General features: G+C 46.0%; 1 protein-coding gene and 1 long non-coding RNA gene across 11 annotated transcripts in view; both read left to right on the top strand.

Moving 5' to 3' along the window:
* LOC106003617 overlaps positions 1 to 5,908 on the top strand; it is a 44,781-nt gene extending 38,873 nt beyond the window's left edge. The window contains exon 4 of the long non-coding RNA XR_001176210.2: positions 3,455 to 5,908. This is a non-coding gene — a long non-coding RNA (uncharacterized LOC106003617). The remainder of the gene's footprint in view (positions 1 to 3,454) is intronic.
* A 6,058-nt stretch (positions 5,909 to 11,966) lies between these two features.
* The window catches only part of ARID1B (AT-rich interaction domain 1B), a 439,186-nt gene continuing 431,960 nt past the window's right edge, over positions 11,967 to 19,192 (top strand). For 4 of the 10 annotated variants that reach the window (XM_045080143.1, XM_045080141.1, XM_045080135.1 and 1 more), the window contains exon 1: positions 11,967 to 14,118. In XM_045080143.1, the coding sequence (XP_044936078.1) occupies positions 12,307 to 14,118 (1,812 nt within the window). In that variant the 5' untranslated portion in view covers positions 11,967 to 12,306. The remainder of the gene's footprint in view (positions 14,119 to 19,192) is intronic. The other 6 variants (XM_045080144.1, XM_045080136.1, XM_045080137.1 and 3 more) reach the window with 2 other exon arrangements.

Below are 19,192 nucleotides of genomic sequence, written 5' to 3'. Positions count from 1 at the left end.
AAATTGTGGCTCATGTCCTGACATGGGAAGGATTCTGCTTGATTTCCTTGGATTTCCAAGGACGCATTCTCATGCAGAGGGACTTTGTGGCTATTGGGGAGGCATCAGAGGAGCTCTAATGGATCTGTCACGTTGGCACCATCTTCTGGGGCTGGGACGTTACCCCGTTATCACTCTGCCTGGCTGCACAGGTGATTCATGCATTTGAGTGATGCCAGTAGAGGACCAGGACCTACGTTGGGCCCCGGATATACGCTGGGGCGCCCTCCTGCAACATTCAGTCAAGGGGTGGAGACACGAACACACACAGCCATTTATGACATACTAAGGGCTGAAGGAGGGATGTCCACGAATCGGTTTTACAGCCGAAGAGGTGATTACTCCACCATGTATGGGAAAACTGGGGCCGGGAAGGCTTTACGGAGGGAGTGACGTTGAACTGAATTTTCAAAGACAGTAGCTTTTGATGAAGCAGTGGGAAAGAGCACAGAAAGGAGCAAATGCAAATGCAAAGGCAGAGAGGAATGAGAGAGAGCCCAACGTAGGTCCTGGTCCTCCACTGGCATCACTCAAATGCATGAATCACCTGTGCAGCCAGGCAGAGTGATAATGGGGTAACGTCCCAGTCCCAGAAGATGGTGCCAACATGACTGATCCATTAGAGCTCCTCTGATGCTTCCCCAGTAGGTGGGGCTGGGAATGAGACATGGAGGGGTCAGATGCTGGAGGAAGTGTCTGCACGTTCAAGGAATGGCTGGCACAGCCAGGGGAACCAGCAAACGTGGGTCAGGGCAGAGGACGCCATTGTGACCAGGCAGGGCTGTCCCCAGGGTCACCATAATGAGCTGGCTGGCCATAGGGAGTGGGGCCCTGCAGAGGAGGAGGAGCACCCTCAGGGGTCGGGGGCTAGTGGGTGGGAAGAAAAGAACCTGGTGAAGGAAAATGAGCATGGAGAAGCTTCGGGCTAAAATGGTTTTAGGGAAGTCAGAGGAGGAGAAAGCTAAAGTTGAGGTTCAAAGAGCTATCGGAGTAGCCCCCCACTGGTTCACTTGCCTCCTTTTGTAGAGAAGGAAGTTGAAGTCTCTGCCTGAAGGTGCAGACCCCTTTGGGGTGAAAGACCCTGCGTTGTGTCCAGAAACTCCCATTCCATCCACACCCCTGAGGCTGTTTCGTTCCTGCTTGGTACTTAGAAGGGCTTAGCTGATCTGAATAGACGCCTCACCCTGGCACCAATACATAGGTATAGAACGACAATCACAGGGCACCCTACTTCAGATTTCAGTGTGTATTTCCAGAAGACTGATGCAGAGGAAAGCCTAGAAAAAACTCATGGGATTTCCTAGAAGAAAAAAGGCCATTAGAAATCATAGGTGACCTTTTCTGGTGGCCAGGTGATGTTAAAAAACCGAGTGTGGCAGGAATTATGAACTAAAATGGAGGCAGGCGATCAGCTGTCCAGTGAGTTTATCCATGGAAGGTCAGCAAGCTAGGTCATTCCAAAGTTTTAACCTTGAACCTAAAATTTTTCTGACTTTTCTGAATTATCTCATGTTAGTAAGATGGTCTAGCCTAGTTAATGATAAATGTGTCAATGGATAAATTACAATTTGCAACATTGGGTTTTTTTTTTTTTTTTGCAGACTGAGTAAGGTTTCTAGTGACTGTCTGTCTGTCTGTCTCTAGAAGTCTTCCTATTGTTTCCCTCCCTCTTTTCCCTCCACCCCACTTGCTTTCTTCCTTGTCCTCTTTTCCACTGCAACCACCCTGGATGCTGCACGTTCTCAATCCCAAGAACCACCCCCCCTCCCCCCGCCGCTATTCTTTGTCATTGCAAACAAAGGGTCCCACAGGGCCCCACAAGCAGGGCTGGCGTTCTGGAGGCCACCTTCCTCCTCCCTCCAGCCTTGGTACCAGCATTCTTTTTTGGTGGTGGAGAGCTTCTCCAGGCTTCATGATCACCTCCAAAGCAAAAACGCTTCTAACTACCCACTGTCGTATCAAGCCACAGAATCATGGAAGGACTAGGTTAGAAAGGCACCTCCAGCCTGCATAGCCCTCCGTCTCCCTCACCTAGTCCCTGCCAAGGATCAACTGAGACAGGGCTAGCAGTGACAAATCCTGGGATTCCAGCCTATAGGAAATGGGTTGAGGACCCAGAAGCCTGAACTGTCAGGATGGAAAGAAAACCTTTTCAGGGGGTAGATGTGTTCTTCTTTCCATAGGGTTAGCTTGTGAATAGGTGGGGCTGGGAATGAGGGGGTACTGTGCAGTGAACAGACTTTCTCCCCAGCCTCGCAGCCTTCTCGTTCACTGCCCTGGGTCCTGCTTCAGCTCTCTGCTCTCGGTCCTGCTCTCTTTCTCCCCTCCTCTTCTTCTGCACCAAAGCAAGCCTTCAGGAATGGATCCAAAATATATTCATAATATGGTGTCAGTGACCGATAAAAGCTTAAGGTACTACTCAGTAGAAACATATTTGTATTCTGATAGGGCGCAGAGCCTTTAAAGAAAAGAATAAATCCATAAATCTTTAATGGAGAAATGTTAATTAAGTAGCAGAAGAAAGTTTGGAATTGAGTGGACCATACCTAGTTTTCCTGAAATCACATGACAGATACCTATTCTATTTAGAAATCAAACACACACACACACACACACACACACACACACACACACACACACACCTTACTTACCCACTTAATTTCAGGCAATATGTCAAATTACACACACACACACACACACTCTCTCTCTCTCTCTCTCATTTAAGTCTTACCCAAACCTTCCCTCCCCAAATAAAAACATGCAAGGTAGATATTTACTGTTTCATGTATATTCTGCTACCCAGAAAATTAATCGCCAAAACTTGCACTGCCCATAAATTTGGAACTGGGATGTGAGTCCAGCTTCTTTCTCCAGATCAGGAAGCTGCCAGAGGTAATACTCTTTTCATGTGGTGGGCAGCAGCTTTCCTGCTTGCCTCCCGGGTTGCTTAGTTAAGGAATGCACAGAGCTCTAAAAATCTTTTAAGTCATCTTAAAAAGTCCTCTTAATTGTCTCTGTTTTCCTCTGAACTTCCTCGTTTGTGGATGTCATCCTCGTAATGAAGCCCAGTGCCTGCTCTATTTTCATTTTTCAGCCTATGCAGGATATAAAAAATAAACAGCATATGGTGTAAAGTTAATGAGATTAAAAAAATAAGTTCACTTAAAATAATCCATGGGCTTTTCTACGTGTGTTCTTGGTCTGGCTTCAAAAACCACAGGCGTTTTACTATGCTTTAAAAAAGGGTGAATATTTGCATTGTTTCTGTTGAGGTCAGTGGGAAACCAATCTCACAGAATCAGCACTAATAATCATGTTGTTTATAAACAAGTGTCGCGCTAACCAATACAGACTGAGACTTACTGTGATGGGCTCGAGCGTTAAACATATTCAATGCAACTCTCTCCGGTTACAGATCTCACGCTCACGTGATACCCCTTGAGCCTGCAAGGATCATGAAGATGGGAAATCAGTGTCTCAGAGTGGTAGCCCTCTGAAGATAGCCTACAAGTTATATTACCATAATAGGTCGACCTGACCCTTTCAGAAAAAATTCCTACACCTCTGAAGCAAATTAAAAAGGAGAAGGAGGAGAAGCAGTTAGGAGTCCTTTCTTTATTTTAAAATGATTAGCTAACCACATAAAGGTATTGTTCCTTAAGCTACATCAGTTCTCTGCATTGAAAGAAACAATTAATTTGAAAATGCATGTGAATAATTTTACTTGGATGTTTGTGTTCAGCTACAAAGTTCTTTTGACAATTAAGTCCTAAGAGCCCACCGTGGGTCCAGGACTGTTCTGAGTATGGTGGAAGAAGGAAAAGAATCTTGAAGGTGGGGACTTTTTGTCCCTAAGGAATTGATAGCCCAGTAGAGGGACATAAGGGCCTTAATAAAATAATAGTATCAGACACTTCCCTTATGCCATGCACTGTGCTCAGAGCTTTGCAAGGATTATTTAATCTCAGAAGCCCAGTGAATTAGCTACTGTTATTTTTCTGTATTTTTGACGGGATGAAATCAAGGTTTGTGTGGTTTACTGAAATCTCGAAGTGCCGTGAGGATTATGAAAAATCATAGGCACTATATCGGGTTTCGATATTGTTTCCTACTTAAAAAAAGAAGAAGAAGAAAAAAACCAAACAAACAAAGCAAAAAACAAAACAAAACATCAGTATTTTGAACCAGACAGAAGTTTTCCTCTCTCATAAACCAACTCTGAAGGCAGACAGTAACTGACCCGGCAGCACACCTCCCCTTAAACACCCCGACTTCCCTGTCTCCAAGGGATCTGGGAAATGTAGACTTAAAAAAAATTTTTTTTAAACAGGTGGTCATGTGCCCAGCTAAAAACTGGGGCTTCAGCTACTAAGGGTAAAGAGAACAAATGTTGTGTTAGCAAAGCAACTTGCTTCTCTGCCATATCTATGTGCCCCTCTGCGGGGCACAGGATAGACAAAACACGTTTTCTGTAAATCATAGCTGTGAAACTCAAAGCAGCTTAGAAGTGGCTTGGTTTGTTGGTTTAAATACAACTATTTCTGCCTGAGGTTTTCCCTTTTCTAGATGGATGCCATATCCTTAAATAGGCAAATGAGTGAGAAGGGAAGGTGTGCTCTGGACAGGGCTTGCCTCTCCTTTTCCTCCCCCAGATATGCCAGGTGGTTTGTCCCAAGGTTTGCAGCTGTGGAAAGGTGGCAGAAAGCCATGTCAGTGCAAAACAAAAGATACTGCCTGGGTCCGGGCATTTCCCAACCTAGTTTTCTACTTACTTCCTGTGCCTTCTTTCAGGGACTATAAATGATACCTCCAATCCCTGGCAAGTGGAGAGCATCTGGGGAGCCACACTGCATAATTCCGGGGGACACACAGTCATAGGGCTCGGAGGTGTCCTTTTAGATGGAGGGCTACAAGCCTCGTACCCCCGGAGGGCTGTGTTTTGACTCACTCTGTGCATTTGTTTTGAAGAGTTTCCCAAGGATCATCTCAATCTCACAAATTCCTAGATCTGAGAGAAGGCTCCCAGGTCACAAAATGTTTCCACTGTGTGGATCTGAGGAGTCGTTTCCAGCTTTTTAAAACCCTCTGAGGTGCCTTTAGGTCTGAGACTCTATGCTGAGCACAGTTGGCTTATCTGGGCAGTGGAGGGGTAGCGGGGCAGGGAGCGTTACTGAGAAAACTCGGGTAGGTTAGAGGGACAGGAGGAGGGGGCTGGATGGTGCGGATACAGGCTGGAATTTCCAGCTGCTTCATACATTGGGCCAGGAAGGGGTGGAGGAGGAAAAAGAAGGGAGAGGTAAGGCCCAGATCCTTCCATTGCCTCGTGAGCACATCTGAACTGGTACCAAAGTCTTCCCGAGCCTCTCACCATCTGCCCCACGGAGGGTCACTGCAGGCGTGCATGTACGACTTCACGTAAACTGGAAAAAGACGCCCCATCCTCCAGTGGACTCAGTCCTGTGCTAGGACTCAGGGAGTGGCAAGTGAGGCTCTGGCTGGCTTTGCAGCTCCCACTCATCTCCTTGGCTGGGAGCCCTTGAGCAGCGAACAGTCTGCACATTCTTAAGTGGGGGGACTCTGTGGGGTCAGTTCACTTATCGCCATCCCCACGGTGCCTCCTGTCCTCATCCAACTTCTCCATCTCTCATCCCTCACTTGGACGTGCTTCGTCGTGACAGATAACTCTGAGAGCCACTTATAGGCTCCCATTTAGCCTTTCGTGTTGTCAAGTAAGGTTACACATTTATTCCTAGAGATACAGTGGCTGGATGAAAAGGGTTTCATCATGTTGGTTTTAAACTTGTGATCTGTTAACAGATCACACAGCTGGAGGGCACTATAAATTAATTAAAAATAAGTCCTAGGGGCGCCTGGGTGGCTCAGTGGGTTAAGCTGCTGCCTTCGGCTCAGGTCATGATCTCAGGGTCCTGGGATCGAGTCCCGCATCGGGCTCTCTGCTCAGCAGGGAGCCTGCTTCCTCCTCTCCCTCTGCCTGCCTCTCTGCCTACTTGTAATCTCTCTGTCAAATAAATAAATAAATCTTTAAAAAAAAAAAAAATAAGTCCTAGAATTATTCTGAGCGTAAAAAAGCACACCTGGATTGCACTGGGTTTTGGAGGCTGAATACATTAAAAAATTGTAAACATTAAATGAATTTTTATGATCCTTAGTGTTTCTTCATAATTCACTGGGAGCCTCAAGAAAGGGAGGTGGTCAGGCCTCCCTGGGCTGAGAGATGAGCCTGGACCCCGAGACAGTCCCCAATGCTACCTCCCCTCTGCTCTGGCTCCACCCCTTCCCGGCAGCCAGTGGGTCCCATGACAGCCAGGATGCAGCGCTGTCAGACCGCGGCTCACATGTGGCAGTCCCTTAGCTCTGCTCTTGGAATACCGGCCTTGACCGAGGACCCCACCTCTGCGGCCGCTGCTGGCGCGGCCCCCTCTCTGCTCTCCACCCCACTGGCCTTCTACTGTCTGGGCTGCCCTTTCCCTTCTTTCTCTGGTTTTCTCCCACTTTGCAGTTTTCGGCCCAAGCCGTACTTCCCCTGCCTGGGTCAGGCTTCTTCATTGACTGCCCTCCTAGAACCCTGTCTCTTCAGAGCATGTTATGTGCACACAACTCTACGTTTACTGGTGTGATCATTTGTCTACCAGCAGGTTCACTCTGTGAGGTAAGCCGCCCCTTTCCTTCTCTGCACCCCTCCCCACTGTGATGGCTACAGAGCTCGGCACCCGGGTGCAGAGGAGTAACTCGGGCGTTATTTGCCGAATGAAGGGGCTGAGCCAAGAGGCCACCTTCCCAGCGGCTCCTTGTGTTACCCTTTGGGAGGGAAAACTTTTCTCACACACGGTCCTTGAGAAAGCAGGTCACCAGCACCAGAGAGAAGTGCGGCTTGAGAAAGGAGACATCTGAAGGGGTCAGAGATACCAAGGATCTAGCCCATTGAATTTTAAGGCCTATGGCAACATCCCACATGCTAACATTTCCTGTAAGTTAGGGAGAGAAAAAAAAAAAAAAGATGTATGCTTAACAACTTGGATGTTCTTAGAGGAACGCGTTGATGATTTCTCAATGAAATTTGTGAATTTCATTTTGTGAAAGAAAGCACATAGCCAAGTCCTCTGTCCCTTACCAGAACAATGAGGGCACTGCCAATAACCTACCCTTAAAGATGCCCACTAATAATCTTAATGGATCAGGGACAAAGCAATTGAAGATACACAGGGTAAAATAAAAATCACACATGCACTGAAGGGCTTGGGTGGCTCAGTTGGTGGTGTCCAACTCTTGGTTTTGCTCAGGTAATGATCTTGGGATCACATGATCGAGCCTGCATAGGGCTCTGGGCTCAGCAAGGAGTTTGGTTGTTCCTCCTCCACCCCCGCCTCCCGCCCCCCAAAACAAACAAACAAACAAATAAATAAGAGTTAAAAAATAATCACACATGCACTGCATTAATGCACAGGAGTTGCTTGGAATTTATTGTGCTTGAAGAGTAGTTTTATTTTAGAAGTTTATGTGTACTATGAAGCAATTAATCACATATAAGACCCAGAAGGGCCTCAGATAAGTAGCTAAAATCTTTCCAGAAAATGGAGGTATTTTGCTCTCCAAATGACTTGCCTTCGTATTCTTGATTATTATACATGACTTCAAATAGGTTTACTTCCCAAGTAGTTACTTCCGAAGAACTAGAGTGGAGCTATCTACAAAGTGTCTTTATCCACACAGCAGGGTTATCAGTGACAGAAGCCATACAGATGATTAGAAGACATGACATAATCGTAGAAGGAGAGAGTATTGAAACACACCTGTAAATGCCCAGTAAGAGATTTTGATGGGAATAAAATGAAAGAAATGTCATCAAACACATATTTATCTAAAAGGTATAGAAAATTTCTAAACGGGGCTGTAATAAAAATATTATTTATTACATACCATTCAAAATGTGGATGGTCAAATATAAGATAAAAAGTACAATGTTCTAAAATGTAATAAGGTGTTTCCTTATACATTTCATCGATGTTACTATGTTTCTTGGGACCTTTGAGAGAGATTGAAGTAGCCTAATGGGAAATTTGACTTAAGGTTCTGGAAGTGTAGCCCCGTCAGTGGTGGGTTCCCAGCGTTACCTCTGAGCGCAGTGCCAGATTGAGGATTGAGGATGAGGGCAAGGTGCCTGCCAACAAGGCATAGCCCCAGGGAATCTTGTTGGGTGGGAAAGTCTGAGCTTGCTTCTTTATTGGCCAAACCCTCTATGACGTTTCAGGGCAGCCCTGAGTACATTTTAAGGTAATTGTTTATTTCCCCTATTGAGGACAGGACCAAGAGAATAATTATCTTTTTATTCTAAAACATGTCACAAAGTAGATTCAAGATAAATTTGTTTGATAAATCAGTGGAACTTATTCCCATCTAGGTTGATTATGCATACTATATTATTCTTACTAAGTACAATGTGTTACTATTCGTCAGAGTCCCCAAATTTATTTAAATTATTTTCGCTTGTTTTTTTTTTCCCCCATATCCCACCTATTGTTTGCCTCCTAAACTTATGGACCACTGCTAATTTACATAGTTGTTTCAAATCAAATGCTATGTCCCATATCTTGCATTTACTCGGTTATTCACTGCTAACGTCTAAATCGGAGAAGTGAAAAGGACAATTGTTTAGTGCTTTTAAAGTCCCTGCCCAAGATCAGTAGGGAAATCCCATTAGCTCCATTCATCGCATTTCTCATAAATCTAAAAGGAAAGCAAGTATCCAAAGCCTTATTCTTTAATAGTTCTTATTTGTAAAACCTTGACAGGGCTTTATTCTAAATTGCTTCCAAATTACATAAAGAATACTGAGAAATATGATGGTTAGTGAATCGTGATAGCTTCAGTTATCGAATAAATAACCAGGAGAGTAAAAGGGGACTAATCTGAAAGCAAACAGAATGATGGGCTATGGGAAGGCAGAAAGAGCAGAGCTGTGGCATTCTTCAACTACCATCTGGCTCAATCCTCTTTAAGTGGCCAAGTGGAAGAGTCTTTTATTTGGGGCCCTAAAACTTCTTCAAAAGAAGCAGTATTTAAATATTAGTATTTTCATAAAGTAACTCCCCTCCTCCCACCAAAAAACCCAAACAAACCAATCCTTTTTGTAGCCAAAAAGGAACGCTTAAGAAAATAATGGGTAATCTTCTGGCTAAACAGGAGGGCGCAGGGCAACCTGTGGGTGGGAGTTGGCTGCAGGGGCCTGAGGCCATTCCCCAGCGTGGGGGGACTTTAGCTCTGTCACTTTGTGGTTAGAGTGACTTATTCAAGTTGTCATTATTGTTTTGAAATTAGGCAAGAGGTGGAAAAGTAAGGACTTCATTAGGAAAAAATGTACCTGTTAATTTCTAGTACCTGATTTCATCAAAAGGAAACAATCGTGTAGGGTTGCCGTATAGGATGAATGAGGCAAGTGGCTACAAGAGAATTCTCATCTATGGTTCTAACTGTGCTTTTGTGAAATGGGGGCTCGTTTCATCATTTTCGAACGGACCCCTGACAATTGCTGTTTTTGTCTATTAAGTCACAGATTTTTACATGAAACTCTAAGAGGCTTTTATTTTTGTTTTCTTGAGAAGGTGTGTTTAAAAACTGTAAGCTGAATGACGAGGAGCCCACCACTTGTCTTCAGCAAGGATGCTTTCAAGAAGGTATTTTAGCATTCTCTGTGGTTTAAGAGACAAAACCAAGTCCTGCCGGCTTTGTGTTGTGCTCTTACAGACTGCAGTGCCTTCTGTCTGCTTTAGGGTGTGGCATCTGCCATTGGGGAGGAGAAACTGGCATGTGTCGCCTTTTATAGCAGGCTGATTTCATTGTGCTAGGGGCCTCTATTTCATAGCCTCTTGGTTCCAATCTTCTAGTTGACTTGCTGAAACAAATGGGATTAAAAGAGATTTTGACTTTCTGTACCTATTTTTTTTTTTTAGTTCCATGATTTTTGTATATGAAAAATATTTTTAAGAAAAGGGCCAGAGCTAAACTTGGTGACTCATTTTCCCCTTTCGGGATTAGCTGTGAAAATAAGCCACAAAATATAGCTACTCCTGTTTAAATGGACTTTGACATATTTCATCAGTTTGGAAAAATGCTTTCCTACAATTATATCTATGTATTTAGTTTGGGTCTAGATGTCTAAAAGCATAAATATGTAATTGATTTTAGAATATATGTGTACACATACAAAACAGACATGTATTTATATTTGCATATAAGAAACTTTAAAAATTCAACTTTCGTGGTGTATTGCGTATAATTAGTATGTATTTGAATGCATAAAGGGAGAAAATCCAGGAGAAAATGTCAAAAAGGCACACTAACAAAGATGTAGTATTCTCTTGGCAAAAACTGATGAATGATTTGGCATGAATTCATCTTACAGTTCTGTAATTCTCTCTTACACACAATGATATAACCCGTTTTCCAGTTGTTTGCATAGAATTACAATTTGTTGTTTGTACACTCTGTAATGACCCTTGGGTGTGCACCTGATTCCCCTCCCCCACCAATTAGTCACCACTTTTTCCCACCTATCCTTTTCTGTTTAGTCATTAACATATTTGCACTTGCTCAAGCGAGTAAAAATAACCCATTGCAGTTAAAATAAACTAATCTTTATAAGAAGCTGAAGAGTGAGATGATTTTAGAAAACTATGTTCTACTAAAATCATATATATTATTTCAGCTAGTGTGACCCCTTGGAAGTTCTGGTTTCCACACTAGTGCAAGTGAGTCATTGCTTAGGTTAAGAAGGCCTGCTTGAAGATACCCAGAAGGTTACTAGGTGATAAATTAACAATAATAAAAACATTTAAAACATCATCAAGTGACAAAATAGAGTATTTTTAAAAGAACAGAGTCTGAAACATTTCTCCTTAAGATTAGATTCGACCAGTTTACATTACTATTGATCTTATGTTTATTAAATATAATACGTATTTCTTTTTAGTTTTATTTCACACTGCTTAGAAACGAACCCATATCAAGAGGGTTAATTGTGCACATTAACCTCTGAAATATGATGAAAGGCGTCATATAGATTTATGAAGACATGAGATAAACTTCAGCTGTCACTATTATGGCACCTGTAGTGAAATTTCCACGTGCAAGTGCGAGCATAACACACCAGTCTACTTATTTGAAGACCTTCCCTTTACTGAGAGGACAGACACGGGCATTTTAAGAAAAATGCTCCTTTGGGAATGCTTTTGCGTTTTCACTGATAAGCCTACACGCATATATGAGGTGCCTTAAAAAATCGTTATATAAACATCATCTCTGGGGCAGGTGCCGCCAGCCTCAGCACTTACTGAGCACTTGCTGTGTACAGGGCACAGCACTCCCTGAATGCGGCTAACCTTCCCTTAAAGGCTTTCACATTTCGCAGTTTGAAGAAGTTGTGGCAATCACGCCGATGGCCCGAATCAAGGCAGAGAGGCCAACAGTCTGAAAAATTACATAACTGCTGGGACAGGCAGTGCTTTTGCACAGATTGCCCAAATATTTTCTTTCTCCGTCGGCTCCCCCAAACCTTGGAGGCCAACAGACAACTTTGCTCCCCGGCCCTTCTCCCTCTTTTGTCTGCTCGTCAGACTCGTTTTCCACCTTTGTATCGCTCCTTTTAGACGTGAAAACAAACACGCGAACGGCCGGTTGGCAAGGAGACGGGGCACGAGGGGAAAGTGCAGCCTCCCGCCGCCCCACGCCGCCGCGCTCCGGGCGCCTGCGGAGCCGGCCCAAGCCCCCGGCCCGGGGCCGCCGGGTGCCCGCGAGGCTGCGCCCCGGCGGCGGGCGGGCGGCGGGCGCAGGACCCGGCGGGCGGCGGCGGCGGCCCGCGCCGAGTCCAGTCCGCGTTTTGCGAGTGCGCGCGAGTAATCAGAGAGAAGTGGATAATAGTTGCTCGGGCTCGCTCGGCTCCCTCTCAAGCCATGCTGGGCCCGATAGGCTCAGTCAGTCGTGTATTTACCCATATCCGGGGTAGAGAGGAAAAGAGAAAAGTTTCATTTAAACCTGAACTAAAAACTTTCACCATGAAATCACACAGCGGGAACAGGCCCAGACCGTAAGGCGTGCCTCCCGGTTCGGCTCCGGCGGGGCCTGCGGAGGGGGAGGGGGCTCGCTCGATTCCCGTCGGGGCGTGTGGATGCGCACAGGAGGGGCCGCTGACTAAAAAGTGGGTTTTATTGTCTCCCCCCGCCCCCCGCCCGGCCTGGCCACGCCGCGGCGATCATGGCCGCGCGGGCAGCAGCGGCGGCGGCGGCGGCGGCGCGGGCGCGGGCGGGCAGCGGCGAGCGGCGGGCGCCCCCCGGGCCGCGGCCGGCGCCCGGGGCCCGGGACCTGGAGGCGGGGGCGCGCGGCGCGGCGGCGGCGGCACCGGGACCCATGCTGGGGGGCGGCGGCGACGGCGGCGGCCTGAATAATGTGCACCACCACCCCCTGCACCCCCGTCACGAACTGAACATGGCCCATAACGCGAGCGCGGCGGCCGCCGCCGCCAGCACGAACAGCGCCAAGAGCGGCGGCTCCGAGGCGGCTCTCAAGGAGGGTGGAAGCGCCGCCGCGCTGTCCTCCTCCTCCTCCGCGGCGGCGGCGGCGTCCTCCTCTTCCTCCTCGTCGGGCCCGGGCTCGGCTATGGAGACGGGGCTGCTCCCCAACCACAAACTGAAAACCGTTGGCGAAGCCCCCGCCGCACCGCCCCACCAGCAGCACCACCACCACCACCATGCCCACCACCACCACCACCATGCCCACCACCTCCACCACCACCACCACGCACTACAGCAGCAGCTAAACCAGTTCCAGCAGCAGCAGCAGCAGCAGCAGCAGCAGCAGCAGCAACAGCAGCAGCAGCAACATCCCATTTCCAACAACAACAGCCTCGGCGGCGCGGGCGGCGGCGCGGCTCAGCCGGGTCCCGACATGGAGCAGCCGCAACATGGAGGCGCCAAGGACAGTGCCGCGGGCAGCCAGGCCGACCCCCCGGGCCAGCCTCTGCTGAGCAAGCCCGGCGACGAGGACGACGCGCCGCCCAAGATGGGGGAGCCGGCGGGCGGCCGGTTCGAGCACCCGGGCCTGGGCGCCCTGGGCGCGCAGCAGCCGCCGGTCGCCGTGCCCGGGGGCGGCGGCGGCGGTGGCGGCGGCGGCAGCGGCCCGGCAGCCGTCTCGGAGTTTAATAATTACTATGGCAGCGCTGCCCCTGCTAGCGGCGGCCCCGGCGGCCGCACTGGGCCTTGCTTTGATCAACATGGCGGACAACAAAGCCCCGGGATGGGGATGATGCACTCCGCCTCTGCCGCCGCCGGAGCCCCCAACAGCATGGACCCCCTGCAGAACTCCCACGAAGGGTACCCCAACAGCCAGTACAACCATTATCCGGGCTACAGCAGGCCCAGCGCGGGCGGCGGCGGCGGCGGCGGCGGCGGCGGCGGCGGCGGAGGAGGAGGAGGAGGAGGAGGAGGAGGCAGCGGAGGAGGAGGAGGAGGAGGAGGAGCAGGAGCGGGAGCTGTGGCGGCGGCGGCCGCGGCGGCGGCGGCAGCAGCAGCAGGAGGCGGCGGCGGCGGCGGCGGCTATGGGGGCTCGTCCTCGGGGTACGGGGTGCTGAGCTCCCCCCGGCAGCAGGGCGGCGGCATGATGATGGGCCCCGGGGGCGGCGGGGCCGCGAGCCTCAGCAAGGCGGCCGCCGGCGCAGCGGCTGGGGGCTTCCAGCGCTTCGCCGGGCAGAACCAGCACCCGTCGGGGGCCACTCCGACCCTCAACCAGCTGCTCACCTCGCCCAGCCCCATGATGAGGAGCTACGGCGGCAGCTACCCCGACTACAGCAGCCCCAGCGCGCCACCGCCGCCGCCGCCGTCGCAGCCCCAGTCCCAGGCGGCGGCGGCGGGGGCGGCGGCGGGCGGCCAGCAGGCGGCCGCGGGCATGGGCTTGGGCAAGGACATGGGCGCCCAGTACGCCGCTGCCAGCCCGGCCTGGGCGGCCGCGCAACAAAGGAGCCACCCGGCGATGAGCCCCGGCACCCCCGGCCCGACCATGGGCAGATCCCAGGTAACCCCCGCGCCGGCCGGGCCTGCTTCCGCCGCGGCGGCCTCGCCGCGCGCCTCGAGCCCTAGTTTCTTTCTTTCCGCGTACTTTTTCTGCGTCTCGTGCTGGGGGGGAGGCGGGGGCGAGGCGCCCAAAGCCATTTTAACTCGCGGCTGCCTCCCTCGGAGGCTGGGGAGCGGGGGGCGTCCGACTGCGCGGCCCGGGGGCCTGGGGAAGAGGGTCGCGCCGAGGGCCGGGACGTGCGCGGGGATGGCCGGCCGCCGAACACCCCCGCCTCGCCACCCCACCCCGGGCTCGGAGCCGCGCGTCCGGAGCCGGGGACTGCGCCTCGGGCGAGCGGTGTGGGCGCCGGGGACGGCTCGGGCGGCTTTTGTAACCGAATCGGCGCTCCCGGCCGGTGCGGTCTGGGGAGGGATATTGACCCGGTCTTCTCGGTTAGCGCCAACAATAAGCCTTAACTGGGAGAAGAATGAGGAACTTTGTCCTACCTCCTACCACACCGCGTTCCCTCTTAGCCTGCAAGGTGAAGGCAGGAAAAATAGGTTAGCTTTGTGGCAACCGAGTGTGTTTTTCGTAGTTCTTCCCCGGCTATTCAGACATAGTCGATGCGAGCTTTGGGTTGGAATGCTTCGTAGCAAAAAGAATACCCCCATTTACAACGACGTGGAGGTAAAATATCCTAAAAGAAATCGATTCATTCCTGGGAATAGCCAGGAAATCCATTATTTGGCTTGCAGGCTGCTCGAAAGGAGTCACCTTCAGCAGATAGGCTATGTTAAAGGGACGCATTCCGGTTAAATTGAACTTACTTTGATCATGGATCAGGCATACATTTTATTCAGCAAATCCAGGAAAACAGCAGACCAGTGAAAATTGATCTTTTTGGGTCGGATTTATTTGAATTTTCTTGAATTTGCTGTCACCCAGGTCCTACAGCGTTATTAGGAAGTGTCCTGCACTCTTGCTGTTTCTTGCTCGTAGGCTGAGCCTAAAGACTGACTTGATCTCCTTTGCAAGGTTTGGAATTTGAATTGTGGAGGTAAACTGGCTGTAATAGTCTCCAGACAGCTGCCTCTGAGTTGACATCTAATCTGCCATCTGATTGGCTCCCCTCTCACCATTGGGCATTTAGCACTGCTGATGTAAATAGAAGTGCTGAGCAGTACAGTCACAAAAATTCTTGCCACAAATAATAACTGAGCTCTATTACAAGCAGATGTAAGGTTGAATATTATTTAAAGCTTAAGTTATTATGAATCATAGTTATTAATAAGAGGATTAAATACTAAAAACGTTATGCTGGTGTCCAGTACACTGGGCATTTACAAAATCAGATCTTTGGCAATCCTAACGTGGACATGCATCTATCACGGACTTGGAATGTAGGATGAGGATATGGCAATTGAAAAATAATTAAGCCAAGAATTTTTACCAGTTTTTGGATTTGTAAAGCTTTTGTGAAAGGCCCTTTACAGATTAAACTGTGCAAGAAATGAATTGTCAGCCCACATAGTTTAAAATTAAAAATTATGGCGTTCAAATTTTCCAGGTTCTGAGATGCAACAGTTCTTCCAGTGATACTTAATGAGCTTTATAACAAGATTAAAGCTGTATTTCTAGTAATGTGTGTTTTAACAAATCTCATTGTTTTAAGATGTTTGTGAATGAGGAATTTTAGTTAAATTGATGTAAAGGTTAAAAATCACAAAGTGAGGAAACTAATTTTGTATACAACAGTGAGGGAAAAATGGATAGTCTTGTGAAATACTAAAAATTATTTTACGTTTGCTTCTGGTTTGGAAATATAGAAATGCTCTAGGATTTTTTTTTTTCTCTTTTTGATTATTTTGTTCGGTTTGGTGATGTGAGCCTCATTTGAAGTGCTTACACAGGTATTAGGGAAACTATCACATGCAAGCTGTGCTGGGTGTGTTTTTCCCAACTAATCTTTCTCTCAGTAGACATCTTAAATGCTGTGAAAGTTTTTAAAATTCTAATTTGTTAGGAATTAACAGTGGTTGTAATACATGTTTTTACTCAGCTTATTTATTTTAGGAAGGTATATTTTAATAACAACCGTATCTTAGAGGAGAGACATGTCAGACTGAATACAGGACTGAATTTAACAAGATAATCATGTAAATCCCCAGCTAAGGACATTAGAGTCCACTACTTTTAAATCTTTAGTTACTGGAGTTTTACTTTTAATGAAAATATATTTCTCTACTCTTGATAGAAAATTTGTGATATCAATTTTTATCTTTGATTCACACAAGTAACACAGAGAAGCCTTGTGTAAATAAACCCATGTAATTAATTTTAAAAACATTTACTTTGTCAGCTTTCTTTTAAAGGGATAGTTTAAAATTCCCGTCTTTGTAAACTAGAACGGAAGGATAATAGAGGCAAATGTATTATGTAGGTCCTTGTTACTTTACAGTATTATTTCTTAATGGTACCAATCATTTTAAGTATTTTGTTTTCTTGGAATGAGAGTGAATCCATTATGTCCTCAGTGTGACCCTTGGGAATAGGTTTTTTATTTTTGAGGGGGAAGAAAAATGCCGGGCATATGACCTAGATTCACAGATTTCTTTTAGGTAGTTTGCCGTGTAACGTGTGGAATGTGTCTTTTTTATATTTTTCCTTTTTGGAAGGCTAGTTTTTATTTAGTATTTGTTAGGATAATTATGATAAGAGATAGTTATTTGTCCAAAATATTAAATTACTATGTAATTATAGGACATAAAGTACTGTTAAATCACGTTGTTAAATGATGAAATTTTCTTGTGGCTTTAGCACATTTAGTTTCATTTTTGATTTTAGGAATGGTTTATATTGGGTGGCAAATGTATTTATATTGGAAATAAAATATATGTGTATATTGTATTGGGGGGTCTTTTTAAAAAGTGAAATAAGCCATTTTATGATACAGTTTGTTACTGGGTTTTTGTAAGATAAGGGAGGTAGAGCAGTCTCAAATGGAGTACTGAGGTCTACTCACGGAGCCTAGATTTTATAATGTCTGCATTTGTGCTGAATTCCATTTATTTTATTTTAGTCTTAGTTTTATAGAATATAATACAATATAATTAAAAAAAAAGCCTTATTTACCATTAAAAGAAGCGACTAAGCTGGCTTACAAAGCAGGAAGTTACAGACTGGTTCCTGATTACCTTAAAATTTGTATAAGATACATTATAGCATAACATCATTCCCCACTTCCCCTCCCAATGAAATTTTAGCCTATCTGATGTTGTAAATCTTGTAAAGAAATTATTGTGCCCTAAGTTGATATATTTGCTGAGATATAGCTGGCTGGCTGGCTGCTCTGTCGTCAGAGAAGGTAGAATTGGCAACTGTGATTATAGAAAAGGCCTATCATTAAAAAAAATAATAACAAAAATGTTTAAGAGTTTTCTGTTTTCCTAGGTTACCTGGAATGAAATTACACATGGCTTAATTTTTTTTTTTTTTTTGGCATATCCTCATTTCTGTGTACTTACTTTTGACATTTTCTTTTCTTTTTCCTTCTTCTTTTTTTTAAGTAACTACTCTTTAAGACAGTTATCACTTAAATTTATGTTTCTATTAATACAAAATTGTTAAGTATGTTCTAGGAAACATCATATTCTTACCTTGGGTCTGTAGTGAGAAACCTTAATTCCTCTTTTATCTTTGGTTTTGCTTTTTATCTATATTTAGGAATGAATTTTTGTTAGGGCTTTTTCTACTTGTTTCATTTTTCCCCAGCATCATATTGTATCAGAACTATCACAAGTGTGTTGTGGAGATGGAAATAATCCAAGTCAACCTTAGACACTTAGACTAATGTACTTTTCCTCTAAATAGCATGTTCTTTCATTAGGATTGACAGAATAACATCTTCACTCTGGTATGAAAATAGTATTAATTCTGGTTTGAGGACCAGTTCTGAAAATGTAAGACCATGTGGAGGAAGATTCATAAATTTGATAGTTTTATCAGACACATATTTAAAGAAAACAGGTGTAAGAGAATGGGGTCAAATTTAAGTTCTATTTCTTATTCATGGACTTTATCACTTTATAATTTGGGGCACAGTGTAGCTTAAATGGCTTCAGTAGGATAGATACCAACATGACAGGCAAACTGAAAAGATGATCATTTCGTTTATTTATACCCTGTTCTTTCCTAGGAAGAGAGTAGTTTGATTTAAAATTTGTTGAAGGGGGGTCCTCAGAAATTATATTTATTTTGAAGACTGATTTGGACATGTAAATTTTGGCTGTATTGTATTGGGAACTGTATAAGCATTTGCCCAGTGCCCTAAATTTGGAGGTTTTTCTCATTACAAGAATGGCACTGCTCAGTTAAAGGATCTGTGTACTTTGATCCATCACTGAGGAAAAGGAACTAATAATTCACTTGTGTCACTTTCATTTTGGCCTGTGTGTAGATTTGTAAATTTGAGGGTTATATTTATTTGAAAGAGCTGTTGTGTATCACTTAAGACAACAAATTTATGGGGGCTCACAAGGAATGTTAATAAAACTCAAGTTCCTTTTTTTTTTTTTTTTTACAGTAATTAGATTTTCAAAATGGTTGTTAAAAATGTTTTATGACATTTTATAATACTATTTATACTTACGGGCCACTTCCACATCTAGGCCTCTTTGGAATGGGATAGGTATTGGTCTCCGGCCTTTTCCAAGGTGTTCTTTCTTCATCTGGAGATTCGTGCAGACTCTGTGGATACGTGAAGTAGAGCCATGTATTCACTGTGTGTGTGTGTGTGTGTGTGTGTGCTGGAGGCCGAGGCATCCCTATTTGAGTTCTCCGTGTTTCTGAGGGGTCAAGTAAGAACCAGGTACAACTGCTTATCCCCCAAGGATATATATCATATATCATAGATGTAGAACTATCACGTAATAATTGCTTTTCACAGTTTGGAGGTTATTTTATACAAGACTAAGTGGCTCTTTTTGGCTTAATTGGGTGATAGAATTAATTTTGATCTAAAAACTTGGTATATGTTAGTGACTTTTTCTTTTAGAATTTTGGTGGGAAGAAAATGATACAGGTATTGGTACTGAGG

The sequence above is a fragment of the Mustela putorius genome, unplaced genomic scaffold (genome assembly GCF_011764305.1).
Source record: "Mustela putorius furo isolate JIRA1106 unplaced genomic scaffold, ASM1176430v1.1 tig00000450_pilon_pilon_pilon, whole genome shotgun sequence".
In the NCBI taxonomy this organism is placed as follows: Eukaryota; Metazoa; Chordata; class Mammalia; order Carnivora; family Mustelidae; genus Mustela; species Mustela putorius.
Note: the sequence above shows the minus strand (reverse complement) of the source record. Positions and strands in the feature narration are given on the sequence as shown.